The 12,002-nt window shown below is 47.1% G+C and overlaps 1 protein-coding gene across 1 annotated transcript; it reads left to right on the forward strand.

Moving 5' to 3' along the window:
• The first annotated feature begins 1,544 nt into the window (after positions 1–1,544).
• Positions 1,545–5,175, forward strand: LOC144935461 (uncharacterized). The gene is made up of 5 exons (XM_078862133.1): positions 1,545–1,716; positions 1,900–2,039; positions 3,329–3,506; positions 4,340–4,606; positions 5,168–5,175. The coding sequence occupies exons 1-5, from the start codon at positions 1,545–1,547 to the stop codon at positions 5,173–5,175; spliced, it is 765 nt and encodes a 254-aa protein (XP_078718259.1).
• The last annotated feature ends 6,827 nt before the right edge of the window (positions 5,176–12,002 follow it).

Consider the following 12,002-nt stretch of genomic DNA (forward strand, 5'->3'; position numbering starts at 1 on the left):
TTTTTTTTATTTTACCAGGTAAGGCTCACTGAGATATATAGCTCTTTTTTCAGAAGTGACCTGGCCACAAATGATAACTCAACAAAGTGGCTTATCATGTGGAAATGTATCGTAGCCAAACACTCTAAATGCACGTTTCTAAATGTGGAGGGGGAACCGGGGCACCCAGAGAAACATCCACACCACCACGGGGAGAACATGCAAACTCCAAATATACGGGCGTCGAAGATTGTGATCGAACCCACAACCACCTGCATAGCAGGCGAGGTAGTTAACATCTTGCCACCGTGCCACCACTCCAGGTGAATAACACCTGGAGTGAATGCAACGACTGGGCTTGAGGACTTGCCAACCTTGACGTCGGGGACCTTTTGTCAGAGAGATACGGTGTGAGCCACCATATCTGCGCAACTGATGGCAAAATCATATTCTAGGCGATCAATCAAAACATTCTGGTTTAAAGTGCCAAAAGACAGACACGGGCAGACAGACTGATAGAAACTAACAGCGGCAAAGACAAAGGCACACACATATGGAAGACGCATACATGGACACGGACAGACGGACAAGGTGAGATTAACACATATCAGTAAGACAATTTCCAACAGATCGACATGCTTACAAACACATGAACAGACACGCAGACATTCAAGGCTGGGATTAAAGGCAGTTACACCGACGGACAAAGTGGACAAGGGAACAGCAAAGTCAGCCGGGGTCTGGAACCAGGAGCTAGGGTCACAGTAAGGGGTCAAGGTTAAGGGCAGAGCTTGGTCGAGTTGGAAATGGAAGGAGAAGACCACCCAGTGGAAGCGAAGCAGGGCTGTATGGGGCGTTGCGGGGGACACCCCACCGTAAGTTTCGCTTTAAATAAATAATTTTAAGGAAAAATGGGTCCTCCTCTTTACCCCACCTCGAAACAGGGGTTTCCGACTTAATTATCCATTGAATAGAATATGGTACAATCAACAACCTGTATATATAACATATATATTAATACTGTACAATAATTTACAGCTTATAATAATAGTGGTTTTCCACTTTTTTCTGGCGACAAAACTGAAACCTTTTGCAAGGAATCATGTTTACGTTAACCACAGTACTTGCAGTCAGAATGCACCAGAGACAGCTTTCCCAAGAGCCTAGTCCCATACGGTGTTCGACCAGATGACGCCAAAAGGCGCACCCTATTATTATATTTTGGCACTGGCAAAGGAGGCCTCATGGTGTAAATGTACAGCCTTTCATCAATACACTTCCGGATTGAATGCCTTTGTATCCCCTCCCTGCCCTGCTGTTGCGGTGACGGCAATGTCCGATCAAAGCTTTTGAGCCACTAGCCGCATCTGCATCCATCACGTGGTGGTTGAGTTGGGGTCAGGTCGGGTCATGCTCAGGCAGGAAACGGGTCATCGTCAAGTTGGGCCAGGACGGGATATAAGCATGGTTGCTCCAAGCTGTGGTGAACGCCTGTGCTCTACTCTGCTCCTCCTTCCCTCTCTGGCTGGCCCCGTAACCCCCGCAGTGCTGCAGGCCTGACCGTGATGGCCTATTTGGAGGTGAAGGGCCTCCCCGCCGCCCCTGCGGACTACAGAGTGGTGATGACGAAGCTTCAGAAGTACTTCCAGAGCAAGAAGCTGTCGGGTGGCGGGGAATGCGAAGAGCTGGTGCTGCTGCCCGGTGGCCGGGCACGACTTCGCTTCATGCAGGAGGGCGGTGAGGCCCCGACATCGACCCCTGGGGGGTTTTGACACGTGCCACTCCGTGCGGCATCAGTATCGGTGGACACAGATACTCGGATGATAACTATTGCACGTAAACGCTGTACATTAGTGTGTGTGTGTTCCTCCACACTAAAGAATGAAACAACACTTGTTTGACTCGCTGCTGTGTACACAGTGCTGGAGCGGGTGTTGACTGTGCAGAAGCACGTTCTGGAGATCAACCAGCAGCTGTGTGAGCTGGAGGTGAACATCCACTGCGATGAAGAAGGCCTCCAGGAGTCTCCTCGGGGAGCAGGAGGCACCAGTCACGACATGGTGGGCAGCTCACCTTCAGTCGCAGTGGATGTTCTTCAATCAAATGTACTCCACATTAGAGGCACGCATTTCCAACAGCGCACGAGTTTTTGTATTTTCTCGTCTTGTCCCCCACCGTTATTCCTGGTTTTGGCACATAGTGGTGGCACACGCCGGTACACCAAGACTGTGGAGACGAGGGCTGGTGGATCACACACACGTGTCACGGAAATGTTAACTCGACCGGTTAAATCTATATGGGATAGAGCGTTGCCCCCTTGCAAGTGTGGGCTTTCTCTGGGTGCTCCAATTTCCTCCCACACGTAACTCACATTCGTTGGCCGGCAACACCTGAATAGAGGTCTGCAGAGCTTGGGGCGAATTTGGCGCCAGCTCACCACCTCGCTGCCTTTCTCGCTTATTCCGCGGTTCCTCGCGCTTCTTCGGGAAGTGAGCACATACCGTGCGGATTACAAGTGGAAATTATTGTGCTATCGGCATCCTGTCATGATACGTGATGCTGATGAAACCCGGATTAAATAGACATAACTATCATAGAACATTTGAAATAACTACAAGCTGTCTGATCAATACTCGGGGGCAGTACTCTTCCACCCGTACGATTACATAGAGACACGTTCACTGCATTACATTTGAACCAATATTTGTAATTCTCAGAACTGAAATTTAGCCAAATTAAGCACAAAATCAAACACGAGTCTTTTTTTTTGCTCAGTCGTTGGTGACCAGGCTGAGACCATCAACAAACTACAGTTGAAAAGCCAATTTAGTCAGATTGAAAACCACGATCTCAGCAGTGGCAGCTCAGTGCTCAGACCTTTGAGCCACCCAGCCACATAGAGTAATGTGTCGTGGTCATGTTGTGCTTGTGTTGATGCACTCATGTACATTTCTTCATAGGGAAGGCCCGATGCACCTCCATTGACTGACCAGCTGAACGGCGGTGAGTGAGTGAACCTGAAAATCTGGTTCGTATGCATGATATTTTGTAAAGACTGCGTTGTTAAAAATAGACCGAGAATGTTCACGATGGCGTATGTATTCATCCCCTTGTAAAATGTTGTACAAAAGAAAATAAGTTTGTGTGTATAAATTATTTTACAATGCATCACGAAAAAATGCGGACAGCTTTGACGTGGCTTTGAATGTTGCAATTGTTTCCACTTCCAATACTCAAAACAGGTGTGTGTGTGTGTGTGATAGGTCGTATGTTTGTGTCAGTCTTGCTGTTAAACTAACGAAGGTCAACTAAGACAGCTACTGTGCTGCGCTACTGTGCAGCATCACAGGGGGGAAAGGCGGAGGATCCCGAGGGCAACCCGAAAATTAGAGTGGACAAGGTGGACTCCCTGGACTCGACCACCGTGGCGATGTACTTTGAAAGCGAGAAACGATCTGGAGGAGGAGTGGTCACAAACGTGGAAGAAACGGAACAGTCCTGGGTCATCACCTTCGCAGATCCAGCTGGTGACCCTTTAAGCTGTTGTCTGATATTACTCGGCCGCCTTACACACCGCGGGTGTGGTATACTCCACAATTAAAAACTACGTTCCATGGTAAAAAAAATGTTTATACATACAGTAAATGTTCTCCCTGGGCCCAGCACGAACCTCCACTCGAGCAGCCACTTCCATACGACTCAACTGGGTGGAACATGATATTAAGGTGACTTGTGTAACAGGACGAAGCATTGAGGGCCTTTTGGCAACAGAGAAGTAAGAGTACCCGCAATAGGGCACCCAATTTTATATGACCCCCCCCCCCCCTTGCCATGGCTGGTTCGATGGGTACAGCCGCCCCTCCCACTGCGCTCGGACCTACGAGCCCCAATCTCCGTTCCACACCTCTTTTTTACCTCCTCGTCGAACACCGCCGTCTGTACCGAACCTTCCACACACTCCGTGTGCTCCACCAACCTTCTGGGTCTTTCTCAAGAAGCGACAAAAGTCACCATGAGAAGGGCTATACAAATTCCGGTTGACGGGCAGAACGAGTAGAAGGGTGTGAGGTAGAAGGATGTAGTGGAATTAGAAATGAAGACTGTGGATGTGACGAGAGAAGATGCACGTCATCGAAGTGCACGAAAATCTGACCAATAAAAAGCAATAATGGGACTTGATTTAAAAAAGTGAGCTATGCATTTTAGCATTTTAGTTCACACCCCTCGGGTATGCTGTTGCACATTCGTTCAGGTCGTGTTTGATGTGTCTTTGCTACAGGTAACATTTCCCCACCACGTCGTTGTAATGATGGAGATGGATGGTGCTGACTGATGTTGTTGCTGGTGGCTGTTTGAGCAGTGGCCGGGCGGGTCCTGTCACGCTCCAAACACACGTTTGCCGAAAAGCCGCTGGTGTGCTCGGAGTTTGTGGAGAAGCCCCGAGTGGAGCACGTGGTCCAAGTGCTGGAGCCTGATCCACGCAGGGTGCTGCTGCGAGGCTTCGCGCAGCAGGCGGAGAGCAACCTCCTCAAGCTCTACGTGGAGACCTGCAGCGGCACCGATGACTTTTGCATCAACTACACCGACGACGACTCCAGCAGAGTGGTATCGTTCTCCTCCGGCACAGGTGACATTTCAACGCTATCACTCTGTGCGCTCCTCGTAAGCAACGTAAGTTGCTTCTGCGCTGTTACACGTTGGTGTCACTATTGGCCGTATTTGCGAGCACAAGGCAGATTTGAAACACGGCAGGACTAACTCTTCCGCCGTGGCTGATCACTGCTACAACGCTGTGGGCTCTCATGATATTGTTTTCTCCGAGACCAAAGCAAGCCGTCTGGCTACCATCAAAGATTTGTTCATGAAGCCATCCAGATATACAAACATAGACATAACTCCAACCGAGAAGATGGATACAAATTGAGCAATCATGGGAAGGATGTTATTAACCAAGTTAAACCTTAGCTGTTTTATAGTTTACTTTCATATCCGCATCTCCAGTTTCTTACTCTTAGCCCTGCTCACTCCCATCACTTGGAAATTTGCTGTGCATTGTTTCGAGCCTGCAGCTTTCCACTCTGACCCACGTTCCCCCCCACCCTCTCTCCTCATTTGGATCTTGTTTGCCACTCTCCTCTGACCCACGCCCTGCCCCCACACTCCCCTTGGCTCCTCCCCCCTTCCTCAGCTATATAATCCCTTGTCACAATCAGCTCTTCTGTGGTTGTCACTTGTTTCTTGCTGTGGTTGTCACCACCTGATGACGGACGCTTGTGTTGCGCCCGACACGTCGTGATTAAAATGTGTTTTTGCCTACGTGACTTTACCGAAAGAACCAAGAGTATGGATCCTTGTCTTTGTTGTGTATTTACACCATTTCATGTTGCCTCTCAGACACACAAGCCTTCATCGGCCGTTGTGGCACGAGGCCCTTATCCGGTATGAGTATCAAGGCGGAGCAGCTGCCGCTCACCAGCAGCGTGCTGCTGGAGGATCTGCCTGAGGGCGTGAGCAGGGACTACCTGGAGCTCTACCTGGAGAGCAGGAGTGGGCCTGCCGTCAAAGTGGAAGAGGTGGAGTTCAGGGCTGGATGCAGCACAGCTGTCGTCCGTCTTCAGGGCAATGAGGGTGAGGTGGTGATGGGAAGAGGCTGCCCCTTGTTGGGATGTACATGCAGGGATAGATTCACGTCTTCGTGACACAGCTAAAAACTAATTAACCTTGAGTTATTGCACCATTGTTCTTAACGGAAGTGAGGACAGATTTTTTTTCTTCCGATTAGAGAATGTATATGAACATTTACCGGTATGTAAATTGACTCTCAATTGTATGGAACAGCTCAATGCACTTAACCGATCTGCTGCAAAACGTAATTTAAACACACATTACGGTTTTCATGTTTACTGATATTTTACTTCCCGGAGGGCATCATCACCTCAATGGTAACTACATAACCAAACAGTACAAGCGCAATACACAGCACACGAGATATAGCACGGATTTGTTGTTTTATTTATTTATTTGATTTTATCGTAGTGTTTAGGATAAAGTAAATGTATGAAAAATTATTTTACTTCAATTAAAATTTTTAAGAATATCTGATAATGTATTGTACATTCTCATTTGGTGATGCAGATGTTGAGAAAGTGTTGAAGAGCGAGCTGCGTTTGAAAGAGATGATCGTCACAGCACACCGCTATTACGAGGCGCATGGGTTGGCGCTGCTTTCCTGGGATGAAGGGAGCTTCAAGGCACCTGAGCCTCAGCACCTAAAAGTGGATCCCGTGCTGATGGAGTTCATTACAGCACGACCAGAGCAATCTCAGCAGCTGCAAGAGTTTCTGAATAATCACATGGCCACCTTCAAGTGGCCAAGTGGGGCCACGCAGGACGTCATGAAGGTTTCACCTGCCTTTGCCGATAGCCAAAAAGCCAATTTCATGCTGAGAAGCAAATGGTCAAAATCCATCTCCAATGAGTTTACACATTTTTTTGAAAGATATATGCATTACTCTGAAACCATCCATGCGAATGTATTTGATGAACTTGTGGCAAAGCTTTCTACAGGTCAGAAAGATTGTGTGCAAATTATATCGGACAAACAACAAACTAAAATAAGCATAATAGGTCAGAAAGTGGATGTAGAACATGTTGTTAAGGACCTTAAAAAAATAAAACAATTACGACGGGGGGAAGTGAATGTCAAACAGACACTTGTTCATTTGATGCCCAACTTTAAAAAGCGTTTGCAGAATGACTTTCCTGAAGTAGATTTTCACGTCAATGTCAAAAAGAGTTTGATCACCGTGGAAGGCCCAAAGGATCACTCCTTAGCAGCTGAGAGCAAAATCCTGCAAATGATGCTGCAGTGCAGTGAGAAGCCCTGGATAATCTCTGAAGAACTTAAAGCCTTTGTGGTACAACTGAACCGTGATGCTTTCATAAAAAACACCTTCAGCCAAAATGGCATCGATGCATCCATCTCAGAAAGGGGAAATTACATCATGATTGTTGGTGCGAGTGAAGATGATCTGAGCAAAGCAGAGGATCTTCTGAACATGACCTTTGTGGAGGTGAGAGTGAAGACAAGGAATGGGTTTGACATGAAGCAGAATGTCAATGAGTGGAAAGAATTCCAGGAAGAATTGAAAGCCTCTCAGGAATTGAGTGAAATCAGAAGTGACACAACGTTCCAGATGAATTGCATCAGTGGGAGTGAGATACTCGTCACTGGCTATAGAGACATTATCCAGCACGTTGCTCAACAAGTAGAGGGATTCATGGATCTTAATGTGACACTCGATTGTTTTATTCCTGTTCATTATACGGGTGTTCTGCAATACCTGGAGAAATTTGTGGATATAACTAGCATTCTGCCAAGTGGAACGACATTTAAAATAGACTACAAACAGAGAGGCTTTACCATTACCACAAAAAAAAAAGATGTAGATGGAGTTATAGAACTGATAGTAGATATTTCCCAAAGCATAACCTCCTGTGAGAGAACCATTCGAAAGCCAGGCACTGCCAAATCTCTGTATGCACGAGGTAAAATGTTGTTTGGGGTGTTGGAGAGGGAACATACGTGCATAATCCTCATCGATCAGCCCAGGGACCAACAGGAAGAAGAATCTCAGCAAAATGCAGCTCCTCAAACCTCCAGGCATGGAATAACTGGTAAGATGCAACGTAAACATACTACGCAGTATAATATATCGTCTATTTCTGAACTTAACTTAAACTACTTTAAAAATGAAAAAAATTATGTTAAATGTGTATCTATTACCCAGAATGAGGTTGTATGCTTGTTAAAATGCATGATTGTCAATTCACAGGATGTGACGAGGCCCTGCAGTCATATTTAGTTGAGCGTGAACTGCAGCAGCAAGATGATTTCTCTGCCCTGGCAAACGATGGCATGACGCCGTTGAGCATCCAGGTTTACTCAACCTCAGCCGAGACCAACAAAATGGTCCTCGATGAAATAGAAAAAAAGCTCACCACCGAAGGATGCCCAAATACAATAGATGATAAAGCAATCGCAGAGTTTGTTCACACGGAGCGGGACGCAATACGTTCCCTCCAGGATAAATACCAAGTACGAATTATTTTCACTGCACAAGACAAGATCAGTGTCCAAGGCAGCGGCAGCAGTGTGAGGCAAGCTTCGGCTGAGCTCTACGCCATGGTGAATGATGCAAAAGAACGGAGGAGAAACTCTGTGCAGGATGAACTGCTCGCGCACGAAATGCAGTTGATGTTCTTTCTCGATGACCACGAGCTGTCCAGGCCATCGCTTTAGGATTCAGGATTTGATCATTTCGCTGAAGAAACCAGGACTGAGGTTTCCGTGGGAGAGCAGACAGCTCGAGGGTTTCGTCAATATCGCTGAACACGTTGAGAAAACCAAGTGTGGGAAAACTCACCCCATGATAAAAAAAAGGTGGCCCCTAGTAAGTTACCACCAATGAGGGCCGTGAATGTCTAAGGGAGTGCAGTAGAGAGGGCTTACACAGAGGGCCCTTGTAGTCTACATTTTCCCATATCATTTTTGCCAAAAGGATATCTCGGAGGTAATGCACCCCATTAATTTTTCACCTGGCTATAACGTTCATAACAATGGCATTTAATGCTGTAAATAACTTTTGCAAGAAAGTCTTTGGTTGTAGATCCTTTAACAATCTTAACTGGTACACATTCTAGGCAGGTTCTTTAACAAATAATTTCGCAAGACTCCAAAAGTGTCAGTGACATTTTGTCTGTAGTCCCCCGCCTCCCAAACGAGGCTCTCGTCACCCTCACACTCTGCCCCTGAAGACGAAGGCCCAGAAATGCGACGGAAATTCGACTGGTTGACATCTGTGGTGTGTGGCAGTTTGAGTCTGCTGCCAAGTAATCGAAGACAGCGGCAAACCTCAAGCAAACAAACGTGCCCTTTATTGTAAATATGGTATGTTAACACAAGTGATTCTAGCGAAAACCTATTAAGGCTGGTATGACACATAAGATGGTTAGTATCGCACACACCGGGCACACAAGATAATGATGCCTAATAGAGCCGTATCTATACGACTGGGTTGTCAGGTGGTGACAGCAATAGCTCATTGTGGGGGATATGTGGGTATAGCACTCTACGGCAGGTTTCTTTCGCCTCAACGGCGCTGTTTATACACTTGTGGTTGAACATAAACCGGCCAAAGGGCCGCAGGAGTCGTTGTCAGCGTTGAAGACGCAAAGGCTCATCAGCGGGCCAGGCTAGCAGCACGCAGGGCCGGGAGCCCGGATTGATCACAGAGATGAGTGAGGGGCCACATGAATGGCCAGGAGATTTGAAGGGAAAGGATGCCAGAGAGAAACGGATAGGGGTGGACAAGGGGATTGGTGAAAGTGGGAACTTAAACTAAACAATAAACTAACCTTTTTTTTTATTTTACCAGGTAAGGCCCACTGAGCTATTTAGTTGTATTTCAGAAGCGACCTGGCCACAAATGATAGATCAATGAAGTGGCTTATGTGGAAATGTATAGCAGCCAAGTATGTACTCTAAACTTCAGCGGAGGTTAGAGATTCTCGAATCTAGATGGTTCGAGAGGGAGAAGACGATATATGATGCGAGCATGGGGCTGTTGTGGGAAGGATGCAAGAGCGGCATAATGGAGTGGTAAGAAGAGTGTACGTTGTATGTATGTTGAACTTTCGAACTGTACGTAGCCAACCGTGCTAATTGCACATGGTGTTAAAGACTGGAACAATAAAGTACCTCATAATGAAAAAAAAACCATGTGGACCTCCACGCACTTCATCATGCACTCAATAAGGTTGAGTCAATCTAACGGATATCCAGGACAAGTTCTGAAACCGTCTGCTAATTGAACTGGTTGACTCATTGGCACTTGATAATTGTGTTTTATACACGTGTATGTATGTTGAACCTCTTTCGCACGGTACATAGCCAACCATGCTAATTGGAGGTACGACACCAAACTATTAACGCATACAACAACTTATCTGGCAATTATTCTGTGGCGTGGACCGCCATCTCTAGATGCTGAGAGTCCACAAGCAACACCTCTCACTGTGGAACTGGAAAATAAGACAGCAACCACTTGATGTCGACCAAGCACGACATCAAAGACGAAAGAGCTTGGGGCAATGTCTAATTCTGATGAAGTATGTATTTGAGTGTCATCCGCATATAAATAATATTTTATACCGTACCACTGAATGACCTAACCGAGTAGTATACAGATGAAAAACCATGCTCTTGAGTACTGAACAACTCAAACATGACTGGACCAGATTTAGAAATGGATGGGCTAAAGGCCAGTGTCCTCCGGCCTGTAAATTTTTTTTACCTTTGCCACAGAAGTGTCATGCCGGTCACCCCAACAGCAGATTCAATGCGGTGTAAAAAGACTCCGTAATCGATAGTGTCAATCGCTGCACCAGTCAGCAGCCGTAATTCGTCGCGAGGATTCACAGGCAAGCGGGAAAGGTAGCAGCCAGGAGGTAAATCGATGCAAAATTCCGTCCTGAGCTCAGTGGTCCTATATTGGTCGAGGTGTTTTTTTTTTACCAATTCGTGTTTACATGTGTGTTTGCCAATTCGTGTTTACATGTGTGTTTTTCAGAAGCGACCTGGCCACAAATGATAGCCAATGAAGTGGCTTTTGTGGAAATTTCTAGCAGCCAAATACTCTAAACGCGTGAAGTTGATTCTAAATGTGCAGGGAAAAAAACCGGTGGACCCGGAGGAAGAAAAAAAGTAATATTTAAAAATACTTTTAAAAAGAACACGCTTTAATGGAATGTACCCTACTCGTAATGGCAGAACTCCACGACTCCAGGAAGTGACCCCGAGGCTTGCCATAACGTAAGGGGCCGTGGTGATTGACAGCCAACGTCAGTTGAGCGCGGACAATTCGATTCAAGCCGAAACATAACATGAAAATTAATGCTTAAAATTATTTTTTTTATATATATAGTATTGTCATCACTATGACATGAGTATACCGAGTTTTCAGTCGATACCACATTGGGAAGTGGGTTAAAATTGAGTTACAAGACTTGAGGATACGACAGCAACAACAGTGAGTTAAATAAAAGCGTTTAAAAATAAAAACCACGCGGCAATGGGGAGAGAGAGACATGGAAACTCCAAATAAACAGCAGCAGTAGTATCAGCAGCAGCAGACGCCAATCACCACTAATATAAACTAAACTATAAACTTTATATTTTATTTGACCCGGTAAGGCCCACTGAGCTGTACAGACAGCTCTGTTTCAGTAACGACCCGGCCACATGATAGCCCAACGAAGTGGCTTATCATATGCACATTTATAGCAGCCAAATACTCTCAATGCACATTTCTAAATGTGGAGGGGGAAAACCGGATGACCCTGAGGAAAAAAACACACAATCAAGGAGAGAGAGACACGCAAACTACAAATAGACAGCAGCAGCAGCAGGCGTTGTCTGGGTCGGGATAGAACCCACAATCTCCTGCCTACCAGGCGAGGTAGTTGACATCTCCTACCCACTGTGATGATAATGAGAGACACTCGGGATAGAACCCACAATCTCCTGCCTACCAGGCGAGGTAGTTGACATCTCCTACCCACCGCTCCATCCGGCACGGCTCGCGTGACTGCTGCCTGCAAGTTCGCGGCTCCTCCTCACCCCCCTCATCCCCTCACCCCCTCCTCACCCCCTTTCATCGCCCCCTCACCCCCCCCTCATCACCCCCCCCCTCATCATCCCCCCCTCATCACCCCCCCCCCCATCACCCCCCTCCTCATCACCCCCCCCTCATCACCCCCCCTCACCCCCCCCTCATCACCCCCCCCCTCATCATCCCCCCCCTCATCACCCCCCCCTCATCACCCCCCCCCCATCACCCCCCTCCTCATCACCTCCCCCCCTCATCACCCCCCTCACCCCCCCCTCATCACCCCCCCCCTCATCATCCCCCCCCTCATCACCCCCCCTCCCCCTCCTCACCACCCCCTCCCCCCCTTCACCC

Source organism: Lampetra fluviatilis, chromosome 1 (genome assembly GCF_964198595.1).
Source record: "Lampetra fluviatilis chromosome 1, kcLamFluv1.1, whole genome shotgun sequence".
Classification (NCBI taxonomy): Eukaryota; Metazoa; Chordata; class Hyperoartia; order Petromyzontiformes; family Petromyzontidae; genus Lampetra; species Lampetra fluviatilis.

Coding starts and splice junctions, on each gene's coding strand:
- LOC144935461 (XM_078862133.1), top strand. CDS start 1,545: ATGGCCTATTTGGAGGTGAAGGGCCTCCCCGCCGCCCCTGCGGACTAC. Junction 1,717..1,899: donor TCGCTTCATGCAGGAGGGCG/GTGAGGCCCCGA, acceptor CTGTGTACACAG/TGCTGGAGCGGGTGTTGACT. Junction 3,507..4,339: donor CACCTTCGCAGATCCAGCTG/GTGACCCTTTAA, acceptor CTGTTTGAGCAG/TGGCCGGGCGGGTCCTGTCA.